This window comes from Echiichthys vipera (assembly GCF_963691815.1).
Source record: "Echiichthys vipera genome assembly, chromosome: 14".
NCBI classification, from domain to species: Eukaryota; Metazoa; Chordata; class Actinopteri; order Perciformes; family Trachinidae; genus Echiichthys; species Echiichthys vipera.
The window spans coordinates 22,953,735-22,974,600 of NC_139839.1; the positions used below are offsets into that span (position 1 = coordinate 22,953,735).

At 42.0% G+C, this 20,866-nt stretch overlaps 1 protein-coding gene across 1 annotated transcript in view; it reads left to right on the forward strand.

The window, feature by feature from the left end:
• med13a (mediator complex subunit 13a) overlaps positions 1 to 20,866 on the forward strand; it is an 87,734-nt gene that overhangs the window by 35,023 nt on the left and 31,845 nt on the right. Inside the window, exons 4-8 of the mRNA XM_083926659.1 lie at positions 11,654 to 11,799; positions 17,608 to 17,808; positions 17,919 to 18,113; positions 18,222 to 18,384; positions 19,861 to 19,971. Coding sequence (XP_083782785.1) covers positions 11,654 to 11,799; positions 17,608 to 17,808; positions 17,919 to 18,113; positions 18,222 to 18,384; positions 19,861 to 19,971 — 816 coding nt within the window. The remainder of the gene's footprint in view (positions 1 to 11,653; positions 11,800 to 17,607; positions 17,809 to 17,918; positions 18,114 to 18,221; positions 18,385 to 19,860; positions 19,972 to 20,866) is intronic.

Consider the following 20,866-nt stretch of genomic DNA (forward strand, 5'->3'; position numbering starts at 1 on the left):
TTAGGCCTCACTTTTGTGGTCTAGCTGCAGAAGCCCAGCTTTAATCCAAGATGAGGTTGACAAATTGGCGACAGCTCTGGATAATGAACCTTTTTTATTACTCCACCATACTCCACCATTACTCTACCATATTACTAAGAGCACGCTGCCCTAATGACTCAACATGAGCACGTCTTAAAACACGTTTAAAATTCTATCCTTTCTACATACTACCATAACTGTAGTTCACTGACACTTTAACAAAGTGTCTTAAGCAACACACTTGAAGAATGTTTGCAAGTCTGTTATGTTCTTTGAATGGCGTACATATTTTGGCTTTTAAATGCATATCACACTGCAGTGATATACTAATTGCCTCTTTCACGAGAAGGAACAGATGTGCTATCACAATCACAATGCAGTAGCAAAGTGATTATGTGAACATGGTAATGAGCATAATTACTGGAAACATTTTTTTCTCTTTTTTTTCAAATGAGCAAAGGTATCTGGCTCAGATTGAGACAGTTGCTTTTTAGCTGACAGCAGGTGTATTAAAGGAACCCTGGGGTGCATGTGTGTGTGTGTGTAATATAGCCTAAACCAGGAGAGAGCTGGAACCTGACTTGTTGTCAGGGTTATGTCAGTATTATCTTTAGCTGGCTCCTGCTGTATCTGTGAGTGGCTATGATAGACTTGCAGAGGATCGTATTTCTCCTCTTCTTATGCACTTGTCGTTCTATCTCGTTCCATTTCTCTCTCCCTTCCAGGTTTAATCTGACATTTATATAAAGAGGCTCACCCCCTCTCCGTTTGTGGCAGAGGGAAATCAATTCAAAGTAATAGAGCTCTGAGTGTGTAAGTGAATGTGCTGGCCTTAACAGTTTTAGTTCAGTGTTTTCTCTAGCACCCCGTCTCCTGTGTGAACTGTGCGCTAAAGCCGGAGCTGGTGCGTCTCTCTGGGCTCTCTGTGTTTGTGTTGCTTTGGCAGCAGACAGTGCTGTTGTTTCCCAGTGGTCAGGTGGCTAGACAGTAGGGAAGATTATATCACCCAAGAAATATGTCCTACAATTCAAGGCTGTTTACCACCTTCAATCTTTTGTCTATCTCTCCTCGCTTATTTGTCTTATCTCTCTCTCTCTTGAATAAAACACCCCCTCGTTATTTAAGGAAACTCATGGCTATCATTTACACAATAATGCAAACCCCATAGTACCAGAGCTGCTTGATTATGACAAAAAATATAACCAAGATTTTTTTTGGTCAATATTGAGATCAGGATTATTATTTAACATGAATTTGCTCCTTCCAAGAAAAAGCTTTGGATACTAACCGTGGTTTCTTCTTTTACGTCACTGTCCCTAGTCAAAACAATTCATCCTTGTTGTTTAGAAATGGTTTGATTATATTGTGGCAGAAACTGTGCCCAGGCTTGCACGTTCTATCACTGCAGCAGCACATGACCAGTCAAAACATGTTTACATGCCCCAGATCACAACAACAAGCTGCTGCACATGGTAGTATCCATGTGCACAACAAACCAGAGGGGACTGCTGTGTCCAGCAAGGAAGTGTACATCAGTTAACAGAAGCTCAGTTCTCTCATTTATCGTAAATCAAGTTCCCTATTGCTGGAAATGGTTCAGTGGTTTTAGGGTCCGTTCCGTCATCTTTTTCTCTGCGGTCACAATCATTGAAAAAAATGTGTCTTTTGCGAAGAGAAACAGATTTGCAAAACCACAAGAATAAAACACAGCCACAATGCCAATATGTGATTATGTCAGGAAAAATGCTGATTAGTTAATAATCTCAGAGAAGCTTGTAAAAACAGTTCATTGTGATGCGAGCAATAGAAGACAATAAAACATCGGGTCAAGCTGGAGCACAATTGTGTCAGCTAACACAGACAGAGCCAACATATTTTAAAGCAGCGCAACACAATTTACAGGACTACAGGACACCCGATGAAAATGCCACTAATGCATGAAAATCTGGCAGGAACATCATAATCCTGTGATACAAACATTGTAGTGTGCATCGATTTATAGCAGCTCACACAGTAAATGAATGAATTGGGATTCCCGGGTCCCTGAAGGTTTACATGGGCGACTGCTTTTGCTGTAACAACAAATTCATCTGCTGGCAAAGCCTCGGTGCAGATAACTCACAGAAGATAATGAGATGGTGTTGCTCACTGAGTCATTGTTCTATTCAGAAACAACAGTCTTGTTTCGGTGTTTTACCATTTTCAGATAAAACAAATGTTTTCAGTTGATAAGAAATAGTGTATAGAGTCATAAATGAAGAAAGAAAGCAGAAAATATTCACATTTAAGAAGCTGGAAGCAGAATTTTTTTTTATTATTCAAACCGATAATTGATTAAAAAAAATGAATTTAACTAATCAGTAAATCTTCAGTTAGGGCGTGATCACATTATCCTTTTGGCCGCGGCCAAAACCGGTTTTTCAGCTAAAGTCTAGTACCTTTAAGTAGTGTGAGCGCACCCGCTCCGCGCTCAACTGGGGCCAGCTGGCCCTCCACGGCCCGCTTGAAATAGGTGGGCTTTAGCGGAGCCGTTTGCACATGTACGAGCACGAGCGTGCGCACGTGTACGCGCACGAGCACGAGCCCTACGGCAGTAGCGTTATGTCCGCCTGTTCGGACATGTAAATAGAAGGACGGACCATGCGCGGACATTTAACAACAACAACAATGGCGGTGAAAGGTTCATGTTGGTGTGATGCGGAGGTGGAGTGTTTACTGCAGATTTGGTCGGATGAAAATATTCAAAAACAGTCGACAAGACGCACAAAAACTCCGAGGTCTATGGAAAGATTTGTAAACAAAGCCACACACACGCGATCAATGCGTGTGACGTGTTACGGCTTGAAGGCGTATGGACAGCAAGAAGTATTGGCCGAGGCCCAGGTAGTGTGAGTACAAACGGGGCTGGGGCGCGGGGGGGAGAGGGAGGGGGGACAAGTACCCTAAAGTCCGGGTCTCGGTCCGGGAGGATAGTGTGAGCGCGCCCTTAGGCTCCCCATATACAGAGGCTAAGTCCTTTCCTCAGCGGCTCTGATTCCACTCCAACCCGCGGCCCTCAATCTTCTGGTGTACTTCGAAAAATACTGTAAAGCCGGAATTGTTTCAATAAACTAAGGCCCCCTTCAGACTGGTTTCTTAAATCCATCCTGAGGGATCAGAAGAGGGTGCATGGCTTCAGTAAGACATGCATTCATCCTTAGAAAATCCCACTGGAGTGGTGGAAGTCCACCAAGCACCGGTACAAAACTCTGAGAGTTGTGTCAAAGCAGCACTGATAGCTGCCACCTCTGTGCCAGCAGAGCGCTTGTTCTCCACAGCAGGATTGATCATTAACAGAATATGAACGCACATTTAATTACTTTTTTGTCAGGAAAGCATGTTTTGTAGTTGTGGTTGTGAAAAAATAAATCCTTAAAGGGTAACTGTGACTGTTTTGGTTGAGAATAAGCATTAGGTGTTGGGTAGGCTGTGTTGCTGTGCATCATTATTCCTGCACGAAGATGAGTTGTGTTCTAAAAATGGATTTGGAAAAACGAGTACTCGATTGGCACTCGAGGAACTGATGCGATCCCTCGATCCTGGAATTAACTTCTCGTGCCCATCCCTCATGAGCAGAACTACATATTCATCCACTGACTTTGTCCACAACATGTGAGCCACAGGTAGCTTGGTAAATTTTGACTGTTTTTGTATTATTTAATGATTATTTTTTATTATTATTTCTAATGTGACAGAACACACTGAGTGAATTGTGGGTTCTGGATGTTGTTTTACGAACAGAGATGTGTCTGTTTGTTCCCCCTTCACTTACACCGCTCTCTGGAGCTTTTCATTGGTTGCTTTTAAAAGGCAGCCCGGTGACCGACCAGTGTATTAAACCTCATTTTTAGGTTAATAAAATGTACCCAAATTCATGAATATGTAAGATGTATTGCTAGAGATATTGCTCTTTGTAATGTGTGCTATTGTTATTTAGAAGCTGGAGCGGCTGTACAACAGAAACAAATTTCATACACATTCTATAAATGAATCACCACAAAAGACCCCCGTTATTTTATTTAAATGCTTTTATTGATATTATTGATTTTGATATATTGATTTTGAAGCCTATTATGAAGCTGCAAAATCAGGAAATGTTTACATCACTTAACACAACTCCTAAACAGCTGAAAGCGAACGTGAAACTGTACAAAAAAGAAGAGAGCTGAACACATACTAAAAAAACTTCTTATTTATATGTTTGTAAAATGCACCAGGAAAATCGAAGCATATTACACACAAGCTGCAGTTTGTGAGAGAAAAGTTACTGTAGGAAGCACTTTTTCTTCAGTCCCACATTTGTGTAACAGTAATTTATGTGAGAGTAAAATCTGAACAATAACAAAAACAATTTTTCATTCAAATATGCAGGCCATCTATATGTAAATGGAATTATGTGCGTGTTTATTTACATACAGAGTGGGCAAGGGGAATCTGAACACAAGAGCCCACTGAAGACACATGTGGAGACACATTCTGCTGCCAGGTGTGAACTGACGTACTGAGAGCTGTCCATTTGTGATCTGATCACTCAGGATGGATGTAAATACCAGGCGAGAGCAGGCCATAAAAAGTGGTCTGAATTCTGACACGAGGACGCTGTTGTGCTTCAGGTTATCGGTTGGTGCAGGTACAGTGAGTAAGCTCTCAGATAAAGTAAAATGTCAAAAGGCCTATTCTGTGTACTTCCAAGAAGGGTGCTGTAATGTGCATACCTTTCTGTAAATAAATCTCACATCAAAACTTTGCAGTGGTTAAATGGCCGATCATGTGTTTGTGTGCTACACAGCAGAACATCCGCGTGACACCGATGGATGCTGTCAGTTCAACGCCGCTATCTGCTGCCGCACGGGTCGCCACTGGCCTTTGGCTCCTCATTTCCATTGCATGCCAGCTGAAGGCAAATGTGCCCACCTGCCCTCCTTTGTATGTGGGCCCTGCTTCATATCCTCACTGGATTATTTTATTGTCTATTTAGTGAGCCAAAGGCCACTGGCCATTTGCATCTGGGATACGGAGCAGGGAGTGCCTCCGTGGACAATCACAGTGGCGTGTGAGCGAGCGCACGCTGAGTGTGTGATGATGAGGAGGGGAAAGGGAGAGCATATCGGAGAGCAGCCAGGTCCATTTGCCAGTTAATAGATGAAGAGAAGAGGAGAGATGGAGACAGAGAAAGATAAGATGATTAATAGATCTTGTGGCTACAACAGTAACCCTCCTCCCTTTTATATTCTCTCTCAACATGACAGAGATTCAGAGAGAACTTGATCCCACACATCTCGTTAACAAACGTTATTCCGACAAGTATCACGTTGTTTTGAAGGCTGTTTAAGTGAGTGTTTTGGGTACACGGCATACAGTACTAGATCTCATATGTTGTCCCCATTAAGGCGATGCATTTAATTCCTCTAATACCGTAATAGAGCAGACAACGAGATGAGAAATATTTAGGCGTTTAAAAGAGGAATTTCGGTGTCCATTAGCTCATGCACAGTGTGCTGCTGACAGGTGGTGTTTAATCACACACATGCACAGTTTTCTCTGGTACTCAACGGTGGCCTTCAGTTTTGGCCTCTTTTTTAAATTTTTTTTATTTTTTTTGCAAGTGCAAGCCGTTTTTCGCTGCAGGGAAGATGACATTCAAAAATCCCCAAGAACCTGAGTCTCGAGGCAGGTTCGACATACTTTAACAGACACAATGTGTCCTGGAAAAGGGCCCCCGAGGGGTCCCTCTGGGGGTTCTTAGGGACCCTTTAGGCAGAGTAAGATATATTTTTTGTAATGAAATTTCATTCTGATTTAATTTGGAGTTAAGGCAGACAGGGAATGTTACAGAGAGGCCCATGTTCTTTTAAAGGAACAGCTCAGGATGTCACTGCGCTTGGCTTCATATTTACTGTACAGACATTAGAGTGGGGTCTCTTACCTTTCTGATGACACGGATTGTTGGTTTGATCACTGAAGATGAAACAAAGTATCTTGGGTGAGTTTGTTCGGTGTCGATGGAGCTGATCCCAGCTGACATCAGGTGTGAGGCCGGGTACATGCTGGACAGGACGCCAGTCTATAACAGATTCGAACCAGGAACCCTCTTGCTGTGAGGCGACCACCACACAACCGTGCTGCTGAAAACAACCAAAACAGAATTACACAAACTGAAATTCTTCTTTATGTTGTGGTGTTTGATACCGAAAAGTGATTTTGGACTGTTTCTGTCGGGGAACATTGGACCCTTAGGACAATGATTTAAAAGACATTTTCAGATGCCGAGTGTAGCTCATTGTGCAATACACTGATTTAAACTGAGTTTGCATTGCGGCTCTGATTATTGCTTGTATAATTGTGATCCTTCTGTCTGGGGATTTTTAAGTGGTTCATAAATGTGTGTCATAATTCAATTGTCTGATTAAACACCAGCTAAATACAAGAAAACTACGGAAAAGCATTTGATGTCAGCCAGTAGAAGGACACACCAACAGGTAGTTATTAATAGTGACTGTATTGAAGTTGCAAATGAACATACATATCTAGTGCTAGTAAGTGATTAAGACCTGTAATAGGACTTAAACGCAGGAGTGTTTACAGGAGAGGATTAAGCTTTGACAGCTTAGAGTGGACAGACAGATACTGGTTCTCATCCACTGTTTGTTTATGGAGAGTAATCTAGCTTTCTGCTGTATTACTTGGTATTTCCCACTGTCTGTAGTTGACAAGAACACCACCTTTGTGGGAGAGTACCTTCCAGTATATCTCTGTTAAACAAATCCTTGTGATATGATAGACTGATTGTTGGTGATGTTGTTGTGGAGCACACACCGTTAAAAGTCTTTTGTTGTGGTTGGATTTGTCTGCCAGTGGCCACAGATTAATCGAGAAAGCGAATGAGCTTATTCTCCAAAATGTTGAATTATTCCTTCAAGGTTCTACCTTACCGACATAACATGTTAGTGTATTGCTACATGATTTCCAAAAATCCAAACTGTTTTAGGGCCTCAGCATATGAATCTGTGGTAATCATTGAAGCAGTATCTTATCTCTCTAATAATATATAGGAAAATACTTAAATCAGTGTTTTGTCTTCCCCATGCCTATACTTGACCTACTGGCTCACCTAATCTAAGCTACCCCACACACACTGGCCCACCATGCTCACCAGCTGTTGTTTGCCGGTGTATTTGTGGGCCCCATGCCGTGTGCGAGTGTGTGCCAGTGTGTGCGAGTGTGTGCGTGTGTGGTGTGAGAGAGTGAGACAAGCAGGTCCTGGTTGTTTACTGATTAATTGAATTGGGCACGATGCTGTGTGTCCTGTCCACACGTTGGACATACATAAACAGTGAACACTCCTGTACATGGACAGACTGACAGATCCAATAGGCTTGTGCTGCAGTTTGCCACAGTGAAGGCTTTACTAAATCCTGCTCCTTTTGTGTGTCAGTGAGAGACGCAGTGGCGAGTAAATGTGTCATGTGGCGTTGTTGATGTTTCGGTGCTTACTTGGCCAAGTGCTAACAAAGCACCTGTTGACGTTTGAACCACCCATCTGTCAGCAATCACTCCGCAGCTTAGTGGTCCAAGTGTCCAGTTGTTCAGTTGGTCAATAGTGTATAAAAAACGTCAACACTTAAATATGAAGCTGGCATCGATCGGGATAAATATATTGATTCAATGATCAGCCATCCAATATTATTGATGCATGGTGAAAATATTGAGGCATATCGTCATCTTTAACATGCGCCTTTTATCATGAAATCTCCACTATAAATGTATTGTTTTTTCATTGAAAAAAGTTTGTTTTTTAATGAAATATCTGGGAAAGCCTCATTATGGCTGCTTTTTGTGAGTTGCTATAAATGTCACTGTTGGCGTTAAATGGGCAGTTGATATCATGTCAGATTGACGTAGCAGATTTTGTGATATCGGCAAATATTTTGTATCATTTCATATTGTGATGAAACTTGTGATTTACACCCGAGCTGACGTACAGGATTATCTCCAGTATTCACGTGACCTGAGATATTACATTTACATAAGCAAAAAGACAATTCAATGAAACTCCGTCTGTGCCTCAACTCTTCATATTTGATGTTTATAAAAGTAGACAGACAGATCTCAGAATATTTAAGTGACATCTTAATGTGTAAAGTGATATTTTCATATAGAACCTGTCGTCTAATCAACACTGGATAGTAATGTGATCATTTAGCATGTGACAGGTTTAATGTCAACAGCTGGCTTGTCTGATAATCTTCTTAACAAATCAGCTGACACAGACAGTATCATACCAGATTTAAATCAATACTTAACAAATATGAGTGTGCGTGCGTGCGTGCGTGCGTGCGCTGGGTTGTACTTCTGCCTGCTGAGCCACAGATGGCAGCCCTCCACCTCAAGCTTACAAGTGCCCTGCAAACACAGACGTGTCTGAATGGGTAGTGTCAGGTTTTCTTTGCATGTGAGAGGAGAAGGGTAGAGTCCAGTTCAGTTGTTGTTTGCACAATACAACAACACATTTTGTCTCCCTCTGTTGTCGTCCATGTCCCACTTGCTTTTCCTTTCCTCCCCTTGTGGTTTCTCTAGATCATTTCCCCTCTTTCCTCCTCATTCCCCCCCTGTACGTAAATACACCACTGTGTTAGCAGAATGGCCCGTTGGTCAGCTTATATTCTTGTAATGGCTACATACCCTAGACATTGCTTGACAGACACCAAGCTCATCCAGCTCCCCCAAAACATTGGCTCATTTCTTTCAAGAGAGAGAGAGCTCCATTCTGTGCTAATGAGGAGGACTCATGACTGCCTATCATTCTAACCCCCATCTTTATTGTTCTACTTGCTGTTTCTCACACACACACTCCTGGTGGTTGGGTGACATGCCCTGCCCCAGGAGTGGAGGGTGTTTTACACAACACACACGCACACACCCCAGATGCAGATTGCAGGAGCTTAGTTTCATTTACTGCTTCAGCACCGGAGCAATCATGACACACCTCCCAGACAAAGGCTTCAGTGTTCAAACAGAAAACAGGGGTGACGACATTGTCTTTGAAATAAGGTGCAAAATAATACTCAACCACCTTGTTAACTTTTTTTTAAATAAAACTTTTTGTTATTTTAAAAGTATTTTTCATTAGGAAGCATAAAGATTGAATATAACAGCCAGACTTCTAGATAATCTATTAATATCTAAAAATCTGTTTTGGTAATAGGTCTGGAGTAGGCAAGGCCTCCTATAGACCTGATCTGGCCTGCATGGTTTACATGACATCACATGACCTGGTGTTCAGCCTCCCTTTTGAAAGCGTGGGTTCAGATTCAGAGTTCAGATGAGAGTGTGTGGGTGTTCAAACCAAAAGCAGTCCTGCATTAAAAGAAGTTGGTGAGTTTGAAGGCTTATCAGATGCTAAAATACTGCACAGCACTTTATAAAATTATGAGACAGGATTTTTTTTTGCAGCTCAGGAAAGTTATCAAGGCAGCAATCATTTTATCTTTCGTCATGCCGACAGCAACAACAACAGTAGACATTGTACATGTTATAAAGTAATCTACCAGAAATGTGCACTTACATGTATTTGATTGGCCAGCATAGCGCCTTGCCGGATGTCACATTGTGGTCTGACACAGGTCGAGTCAGGTCCAACTTTACTGCTAGACAACCCTGCGTTATTTACAGCTGCATCAACAGAGAGGCTTCATTCAATTGAATGAGGTGGCTGTGTTTCTTTGCGCATGTCTCCATTAATGCATGTGTATGGGTCGTGTTGGAGCATGTGTGTATTTCAGCCCTAGCTGTGTGTGTAATGTATAAAAATAAATTGAATCCCCCTTCGAGGGACCAATACAGGTTTGCTTTATTTCTTTTCTTTCACTGCTAATGCCATCTTAGAAAGAACAACAGATATCTTCCAATGTTAGTATTTTTAGTGTGAAGTTCCTTTTTAGTATTCCTGTACAGCTCAACTGATTTATTTAATTCAGACTGCAAACACCTCATATTTGCTTCTGTCAAACTACAAACTGGAGGGCTGTTTTCTATCTAGTTTTACAAGACGAGGACTGTGGATTGTTCATCATTGTAGCCATGATTAGACAGGATTACTCCACAGTCAGCATAAAAAGGAGGAATTTTTAGAGCGAGCAATAGCGCTTTCAGTGTACATATAGGCATGTAAATATTGTATTATGATACACTTGAAAGAAATTCTGAACCTATCCTTACAGTTTCATGGCAGTTGCAGTCCAGTACATGAATCTGTGCATAGCTAAGTCTCCCTCTCTTTCTTCCAGCTGTAGAAATTAATATCACACATTCAGTCCTTCAATAACTAGCACCGCCTCATTTTTACAGAAAAAAAGAAATGTAAGATGAATGTCAAGCTCTAGGGGGCTTAGGGCATCTCTCCACTACGTAGGTGGTATTATCTTATTGAAGTGCGCTCTGTCTCTCTCTCTCTCTCTCCATAACTCTATCTGCCTTGCTCTCCCTCTCTGCTCCTTCTCTTTAATCCTCTGCAGAGTAGGTGTGCCAGAGAAAAAGAGAGAGAGACAGGGAAAGAAGACTGATATTTGCTTAACCAAATCCTCGAGGCGGGCAACCCTCTTTGATCCACTTCCAAATTCACAGCGTCCTCTTTCATTTGGTCATCCGTCACTTGCGCTCTCGTGTGTGTCTCACACTCTCTGCATTTGTGTGATGTGTGTGTCTGCGGCGTGTGTATGAACGAGACCAGGCTGAAAGAGAGAGGAAAGCCTGCGGACAATGGTCTGCATTTTGCTCTGCCTCTCTCTTCTTCCGTCTGCCTCGTCCTTGCTTTCCGTTTCTTCTTTAACTTGCCACTTTTGTTGTGTGCTGTTGAGGTCAGACTGGCACAGGCAGGCTTTGTTGTAAGCAGAGAGAGAGAAGGTACTGTTGCAGCTGAGTGTATTGGCTAGAAAGCCAGGGTTAGTCGGGGCTTTTCCCCTTTGTCTTACAAGCAGCACTATCCACACAAGATGGACAGAAGCACACTTGCTCACACAACCCACCTGTTGGCACTGCTGTGTTAACTTACTTGCATCTTGACCTTTATGCAGAACATTCAAGTCTCTAAACTCAAATGTCCCACCCATAGGTTCCATTTATTAAAGGGATAAGCATTTAACAAAAAACTGGAAGGCTACAGAGACCTCACTATTGTCTGTGGCAACATGAGAATATAGAGTTTGACTAAGGTTCATAGATTAGTAGCGTCTTCTTTTACTTCCTTGTATCTATCTTTCCTATTGAGGGTCTCTGTCATGTTGTCATGATGAGTGAGAGGAGAGATTCCATTGTAGCCTTTGCCAAAAAAAGACACTGGCATTTATTATCATATTATCTGTCTCTACTTCTCCTTTCCCTGACAACTCTTTCTTTCCCTGCGAACAGCAGCATGAACTACAGTAGTTGGATCTGTTCTGCTCCCTTTTCCCCAGCAGCAGTCACTTCACCACCACTCACTCTATCTGAGTTATTCATTGCACACAGTCATTCTTTTCAAAGGGGCATATTAAAGTAGCGTGATCCCAAATGACTCATCTCTCTGCTCTCTTTCTCTCTTTTTCTCCCCTCACAGTGAACACCTGTCCTGCGCCTTCACCTTCTTCTTGCACGGTGAGAGCAACGTGTGCACCAGTGTGGAGATCAACCAGCACCAGCCTGTCTACCATCTGACGGAGGAGCATCTCACTCTGGCTCAGCAAGCGTCCAGCCCCTTTCAAGGTTGGTCTCCAGTCCACGGCACTGCTATTGCTTTGAACTTTTCCTGAGCTGCTCACAAAAGCAAACATGTTAACATGGCAACAGAAAACACTGCATCCTTTAGTAAATTTGGCCAGTAAGAAACAAATACTGAATGTAACCTTGTCTTGATGGGTAATTATGTGGCAAGTTTGCATTGGTTCCTTATATAAAAAGTTTGGTTCTGGTACATCATCATACCCAGATGTTTCCTAAAAATCAAATTAGTATCTGGATACGCAAATGAACAGTGTTGTGCTATAATATGTTACTTTGATTCGATCCCACTGTGGAGTGCCACATAGTCAAGTATGCATGAGATTTTGTGGGAGAAAAGAAGTACGACTGCTATATCTTGCTTTTGGTTTAAGGGCGCACTCACACTGTCCAGCCGTGCTTTAGGGTAATTTCCTCCCCCCTTCCCCTGCAGCCCAGGCCTGTTTGTACTCACATTACTTGCAATGATCAGGGCAGCGGCACGAATGCATATTGTTTATACGCCATCACCCCTCGGAGATTTAGTTTTGTCTGACTGTTTTTGAACGTTTCATCCGTCCAAATCTGACACTTCACCTCCACATCAAACCACGGCGAACCGTTCGGTGGCATCTTTTTAAATGTCCGTCACGGGGAACAGACTCCTATAAACAGACATCAGGACCGCCGTCAGCTCGTGCTCGTGCTCGTGCACGTGCGCATGCTCGTACCTCTGCAAAGGTGCTTTACAAAATCCCACCTCTCTGTACCGGGTCGTGACCAGCAAGCGTTGGTCTCACACTAGTCAAACAAACTAGACTTTAGCCGTGAAGGGTGCTAGGGCACGGTACGGATGGACCGGTACGTGAGTGCGCCCTAAGACTGCTTCGGAATTCTACAAAAGGCTGTAATCAGTTGACAGAATAGTAGAAGCCCTCTGACATTTGCATGTTTGTACATAAGCCTGTGCACTGTGACAGCCAGCCCTGAATGACTGGTAGCCTATTGTTTTTGCTGTTGTGTCTGCTTTGCAAAGTTATCCAAAATGTAGGGTCAGCTGAGAAGTGTCACATACTGCAGCCTAGTGAAAATAAATTTTGTGATAAGTTAACTATTTGTTTAAATAAATCAAATTAATTTTGTTAAAATTGACCTTTTATTCAATGTAAAGGTAAAGGTAAAACAAACAAACAATGGCAGTATGTATCAATGGGCTAACCTAAGTTGGGAGCGAAAGCCTTCTCTGGTCCCGTTCAGGCAAAGCCAATTTGCTAAACACAGAAGCCACTTTCTTACATCTAGTGATGTGCTGCAGCTACTTTTACTTTCAGGAATTTAACCACTAAAAAACTAAAAAATGTTTTTGTACACATTGCTGTTTGCGATAAATCTAAGAAATAGCATCTACTAAAACACAAGTTAATCTTCAGGATTCAAGGCCCCACTTGGCTCAAAGTAACTTTAAGCAGCTGAGCAAAGCACCCAGCCTGTTGCCTCAAGGAGATAAGACGGAGTACACAAGAGTCGATAAGAGAATTATAATTCAGAAACACTTTTGTGTTAAATGCTCAGTGTAGGAGTGTACTTTTTTTTTTTTTTAATGAAATCTATTAGTAAGCCACGTGTGTGCTGTGTTGTTGCCAAGAAAAGGCATTTATGATCTTCTGTCAGGCCGCCTTTGATTACGGATTGGCTTGCAGCCAGTTAACAAAGAAAAGATCCTGTAGTCACTTTAAATTATAGTTTACTATAACTATAAAAATGTGTGGCTCTAATGATATTCCATCATTGGCTCTAAATTCATTACCCCTCCCTAAGCCAAACACAATATAATCCCAAAACCATTGGTTGCTTGCATTTCCACTCTCACAGAGAAATTATAATGTAATGGCCGATATACATTTAATTTGCGATGGTAAGGAAACAGTTGGCTTTCTGAACACTAGTAGAATGAAAATGAAAGTATCACACTCATCCTGTTTATATTTGTAACAAAAGTGATCTGCATTGAGCATTATTCAGCTGTTCTTTGCTGTCTTCCCCTGATCCTTTTTCCTCTCCAGCCGATAAACGGACCTTGTTGTTAAAAGTAAAAGTAAGAAAAATGCGTTGCACACTACTTCCTGTGATCAGTGGCTCACTTCAACCCTTAGTGTGCGTTACTTCTCTATATTATACCCTATCATTGACTGAACAACATGAACCACACACATTTATTAAGCATGTTTTAACCCATGTGACCCAGGAGCACTTTGTGACACTTTTATTAGAGTTTGAGAAATGATTTTACTTTCAAAATCTAAAAAGTTCTGACTTCCTTCTTTGCTCAGGATACCATATATGTTTACATACTTATATTAATGTTTTCAATGCCGATATGAAACCTTTTAAATTACTCTTTCTACAAAAAAGATAAAGTTGAGCGACACAAGGAGAAGTCTTCCTTTTTTACCTTCTCATCTATAGTTGATGTGATTCAGCCCTCCCCTCTCCACACACCCCCTCCAGACTCATAACAGAGATCTCTTCCTCCACTCAAGACAGTCATTCCTTTATAGCTACCCCTTCACTGTGTCAAGAGTTCTCCTGAAGGGAGGTGATAATGTCCATTCTAGTTAAAGACTAGTTCCTTGGATAAAAGTCAAATGATTATAGGAACTTGGCGTATGGATTGCTATAGGGATGTTGATGGGGTTTTCTAGTCATTTAGGATGATCATATTGCTCCCTAGCCACCAACTACCAGATAGTTATTTATGACTCATTTTATTGGCCAATGACTGCCTGTTCTTTTGCCTTTTAATATCATCATGTCAAGTTCCTCCTCTGTGTTCACTGAGATAACATTTCTTCAGTTCAATTGCATGAGTACTGAATTCTGGTGGATTACATGGAAAGATTACATGTATTTCTTCTCATTTTGATGGGACACTGACGTGCACCCCGTGTTGAGAATCAATGATTTGTATGCACCAAAATGATGTGTGTCTTAATAGTGTGTAATGCATTTCCCGATCAGCACAGGCAGTGTGTTTTGTCTTTGAGGGCAGTGTGCGTCTATGTGCAGGTGTGTGTTTTCACCGCCGCAGTGCATCTCCTCCTAGCTAACCAAGCATGGCGTCGAGGAAGGGCTGACTTCCACCCCCTTTCATCCATCCATCTCCTACCCCCCCCCCCTCTCTCCCCCCCTCACCTCTGCCAAGCTTGGTTTACTGTGCGGCAGAGCGCTCCGGCAGGCAGACCTCTCCAGGATGTGACCTCATAAAAGGGCGCAGAGTGAATGTAATGAACTCTCAGCCCATTACACTGATCTGAGCACATTTGACATGTCTTCAGGGAGCCAGAGATAGGCTCGCAGTCAGAGAGAGAGAGGCAGAAGGGATGGCAGGGAGGGTGCAGTGGCGTGGTGATGGGGAAAAATGGTAAACCATTTCCATAATTGTGCTGAATTTGATCTCTCTTCCACAACTGGCCTCAGGTCTTAGGAGTGTGTGTGTGCTGCAAGAAATGCAGAAATGAAAGGGGAAAGGAGTGGGGTTGAATTTAATTAAGGTTAATATGATCAGCCATAGATGGATGTTGTTGTGTACTGCAACATAAATAACCTTTTGTTCTTCATTCTGCTGGGTGGTTTTTGCTGAGGTGGTATGTTTGGTAGGCTAGGGTGAAATGTTATTCTGAGGGGCATCCAGGATCCATTGTGTCTGGGTTAATTCATACATCATACTTCACAAAGTAAAGAATCTCTCGAAGTACCTTACTCATCTTGCACCACCACCTGCCAGTCACTACCTTAAAACACCCAGAAGTGTGGAATCTCTATATTTGATTTTTCTATTTAACAAAAACAAGTATTGTCAACCTTCCATATTAAAGCTGTAATCCTTAAGATTTCAGTCCTGGCTGATTTGGTGATGCTCGTGGTTAACGTGGTAACAAGTGTGGTTTAATACTACAGCAAACACCCCCTTAAGTGTGTCAATGTTAATTGTAATCACATTTCATGTAGCTTTCCACAAAACAGCCGGACATAGTGAGTAAGCTTGGTTACCTTACAGAGAAGCTGGAGGTTTGCAGCTTGCAAAAACTGATCCTTTGACGAGAAAATGCCAAAAGTGACTTGTATTTGTAGATGCATTTTTGATGAACAAATAAGTGGTGATTTTTGTCATGCATGAACATGAATGAGTTTCATGTGAAGCAGTGTTAGTAGGAGGTAATTTGGTTCCAGTAATACTATCAGCAGTAAACATTGAGGCTGATATCAATGAAATACAATTGTGCTGGATTGACCCTCTGTCATGTTATACATGCTCAGGAAGGCAATCTGAACTCTGCATGGGAATAGTGGACTCTACCACTACCAATTAAAACTTCTATATCGAGAGGTAGTTACTGAATATGATTATATTGACTTGGTATAGCTAAGTATTATAGAGATTTATCTAATATTTGGGAGGTGAATGAATGCTGATGCATCGACTCTTCCTTTTTCTACTCTTTTCTTGCCGTTGTCTCTTGCCAGTTTCCCATCCTGGAAGCTGTTCTTTAGTCCAGCCGCAGGATCAATACCTGGGGACAGAAGCCATCCAGTCTAGTAATGACACACTAGAAAAGCAGCGCAGAGAGGGACGTTAACTAATGCTCTCTCACACTCCCAGCCACCCAGACAGTCTGTTTGTAAAACCATTTATAACCTCTCCACATTCAAATATATGATACACACATAGAAAGAGAATGGCTGGACTACAAACTGACAGGTTGTGTGTGCGTATCTATATGGCTCAAAAGTTGATATGCATATGGTTTTTATGCTCATATGTACAGTATGCATTATGCATGTCAGTTTATGGTACCATCTGCATTCTCTGATGGATGTCTGCTCAATAAGCAGACTGATGGGCTGTCTGTGTGACTCTCATATGTCTGTGCAGTCAAGTGTGTTTGTCGAGGAGTGGCCCCTTTTATAAGCCTCTGTTTATGGGCTCTGAGAGGCCACCGCTTGCCAATAATTGGCGTCTGGATTGCTCTGTAAGTATTTGGCGAGTCAGCCGGGCTGACTGGGTGCAGCGGTGCTCTGGAAAGGTCAGAGTGCTGCTGATTCCGCTGCAGATGGCAGAATGACAGGGAAAGGAAAGCATATGGGAAGAGAAAGGAAGGATGATCAATTACATCGTTGCAAGAGTGAAAATGGGAGGAAAAAAATATAAAACAAGAAGGCAATGAGGGAAGGTATGATTCAAAGGCCAGAACATAGGTAAAGGGCATAAGGAAGGACTAATGGTACAAAGGAATTAGGACAAGACAGGAGGAGGTGGATAAAGGGAAGGATAACGCTAGGATTGAAGGAGGGTGGAAAGAAAAGGAAGGAATGAGGTGAAGAGTGAAAGGGTAGAAAGTAAGAATGTTGAATAGGAGATAAAAGAAGGGATGAGGACTATGGAATAGAAGGTTCAAAAAGTGAGTGAGAAATGTGGAAACAACTTTGGAGGATTTTTAAAAAAAGGAAGCGGTTTCAGGATCTAGAAAATAAATAAAGCTAGAAGGAGAAGCAGGGCAAAAAGGAAAGATCTAAATTAGGAAAAGGGAAGTGCGGGATGTAAAGTATACAGAGGTGAAGGAAAGAAGAGGGGGAGCATATGCCAAGTCTATTTTTATTAATGTTGCCCAATATCACAAATTATCCTCAATGGGCTTTCAAATCTAAAAAAGGCTTGTCCTGTAAGAATGATGGAGAGTTGAAGATGTCCTCATGCTGACAGATGTCTTCTTGTCTTTCTCACTTCTCATACCTCACCCTTTTCCTTCTGACTAGTGATCCTGAGTCCTTTCGGCCTGAACGGGACACTGACTGGCCAGTCGTTCAAGATGTCAGACCCACCCACCAAGAAGCTGATTGAGGAGTGGAACCAGTTTTATCCCATCAGCCCCAGCGCTAAGGAGGGTGTGTCGGAGGACAAGGCAGAGGACATGGACTGGGAGGACGACTCTTTGGCCTCTGTGGAGGTCCTCGTAGGTCAGTTTTTAAAAAAAAATATAATATTAAGAATAAAATTTTGTGAGATGACTCACTTTTAATGTTGAGCTGGCTGCTTTGGTTCCTGAACATGCAACCTCTGCGTGCAGGTGGTGTGCGGATGGTGTACCCAGCCTGCCTAGTGCTGGTGCCCCAGTCAGACATCCCAGTTGTGGCCCCTGTGGGGTCCTCCCACTGCACTGCCGTCTACTCGGGTGGCCACCAAGTGCCTGCTTCCCAGCGAGAGCCCGCCATGTCTTTGGTGACCCTCACCCCTCCCACATCGCCTGAGGAGGCACAGACAGGTAATGGGATAAACACACTGTAAATTTACAAGACAGGACTATAAAGACTAAAGTAAACTCTTAAGGGAGAACCTTCTTTTGAAATGTTCTGTATCCTCATATCCCCAGTGGACTCTCATTCGGCCCAGAAGTGGGTTAAAATGCCTTCATCGTCTGATGCGTTCAGTGTGGACAGAACAAGTCACCACGGAGGCAAGATTCCACGGCGGCTAGCCAGTCAGGTGGTGGAGCGCGTCTGGCAAGAGTGCAATATCAACCGAGCCCAGAACAAGTAAGTCTGTATTTGTCTCTTGAAAGTAGCACAGGTTGATCAGCCAAGCTATAATTGAAAATCAAACCCAAAAGATTGTCTTTGAGTATTGATTGAGGTAGTGGTAGTTTGAAAAGGTCTGAGTTCTCTGTATCTGGGAAAACATCAGTCACTTATTCATTATATCATCTACTGACAGATGCATCACATTGGTCTTCTAGTGCCAACAGTAAAGGACTTGTTGCAACTCCAAAGTGTTTTTTTTTTTTTCCTCTTATGCAGAGTATTACCTGGTAGAGAGTGTACATTCTCCATGAGCAGTTAAAGAGTAAACCTTCTGGCATTAGGTTTGGGACTTTGGACAATATCATATCTGCACACAAAACGGTTGTAATCGACAATGGTTGAGATTATGAAAAATGATGTGGTAGGGTTATAGTTTATGTTAATTAAGTACTCTATAAGAATCTCTACTCACGACTGTGTTCCTACTTATCTTGTGCTCTGTAAAATCATCAGCGCTATGTTCCAACCATGTGCTGACTCTTTCATCTCAGTAGAGAGAACCAGTCACTCTCCTGACAGTACTTGTGTTTTATGAGCACTCACAAGTTATTGGTGTAACAAGCAGAGTAAAAAAGAGTGCTGTCGTTCTTCAGGGTTCAAGTACCACTGGAAAGATGGAAATATATTCTATTCTATTGGAACGTTTCAGTTTAAAATAATACAGTTAATGCCTGGGAAAGTTTTCTAAATAATACTTCCCTAAATTCCCTTGATTTATTCGATTCTTCTTTGCCTGAGAACACTTTTGCCTTTTTTATTTTATTTATTTATTTAAACTTTATTATTAATTATTATTACTATTATTATTATTATTAATATTATTTAACCTTTTCCTGCACCTTCTAACTGCACTCCAGTCCTATAAACTGTACACTACGTTAATGTCTTAAGTGTCAAAAGGAAATAAAAGGAATTCTTCTTCTTCAATGTAAGCAGTTTTCAGTAATGTTTTATTTCATACATAAACCATACAAAAAAAAATGATGGAAATGCTAATCACTAGTAATTGAAGTGAGGGTTAGCTTTGCAGTTTTGTCTCATGCTCTGTTGTATTAGTCACCATCAGTGAATCTGACACATTGGGAGCAACCCGGGATCTGTTGACCCTTGACCAACCAGAATGTCGGCTGGAGTTAGTCGTTGGGTTTGTCAGCCAAAATGTTCTTGCTCCAAGGAGGGTGATGAAAACAGCCTCGGCACAAAGATCCTTCTATTTGCCACAATACACCAAAGGAACGTCAGGGAGGGCTGTGCTCTTTTTAGGATTTTGTGTCACAATTTTAGGATTTATGTTTAAAAAAGGGAATGAAAAAAGAGGATGGGTCTGTTCACACTAATAACACTTCATGGAAAAAGAGCTGAGGTAATCAAGATCAAAATTAGCCATAAGTAGATTTGTGTTTGAAAGTTGTTGTTTTTTTTCCTCCCCAGGCGGAAGTTCTCAGCAGCAACCAACGGTACCTGTGAGGAAGAGCTGACTGAGAAAGCAGGCGCCTGGGATTTCGTGGAGCATTCACAGAGGTCATACTGCAGCTGTTCCAGGTCAGTCACTTCCCACGTGGATGTAGAGTAAATACAGGTATTGTTCATATATGTGTGCTCAAAGACATTTCAAAGAGGTTATACAGAGTCTATAGGGCTTTGAACACTGGCACAGAGGGCATAGTCAGCAAAATACCGGCAAGTTATATCCACATCTACACTTTGACAAATAGACATATTATGCTTCATATTTTTCAATGTATCACTATTTTGTCTATGTGACAGCCTTGCTGGGGCTAAACCTCTGCTGGCCTGTGGGTTTCTGTAAGTCAGACGTTTTTATTCCCGCACTGATGGGAATAATGTGAGGGAGAAAGAATAGTTTAACCTCTGATGGAGCACTGTGGGTACTATGGTGTGTGTTGCATCCTCCTAACGTTGATAAATTAGCTTTCGAATGAGTTCATATGTATTTGTTTAAAAGTCACAGTCACAGTTGATGCATGTTGTCAGGACATAGGGAGGGAAAGCATTTGTCCGCTACACCTTAGCGTTAATGAAATTCCTTGTGTTGTGCATGCTTATACTTTGACACCTGCATTCATTCTTGTGTGTGACAATTTTCGAAAGTCAGCCTCAGGATTGTCTTTGGGGCCTCATTCTTTAATTAAACAGCAAATCGGCTTTCCTCTGCATCCTTCAGTTTTCTGCCTATCATCTGTCCCGGCCAACCACAGTTGCAAACAGCTAATTTACTCACAAGGATACATGCAAACACAAGCTTGTGCTATCCGCCGCAGACTGCAGGTCCAATCAGGATACCTCTATGCTTCACTGGCCCCCAGGGGGAGCCTAAACCAATCCAGTAGATTAAAAGAAAATTGATTCATGATTAATGAGCAGGTACTATCTAAACTGAATTGTGTGTGTGTTTTGATTGGTTGATATACCTTGC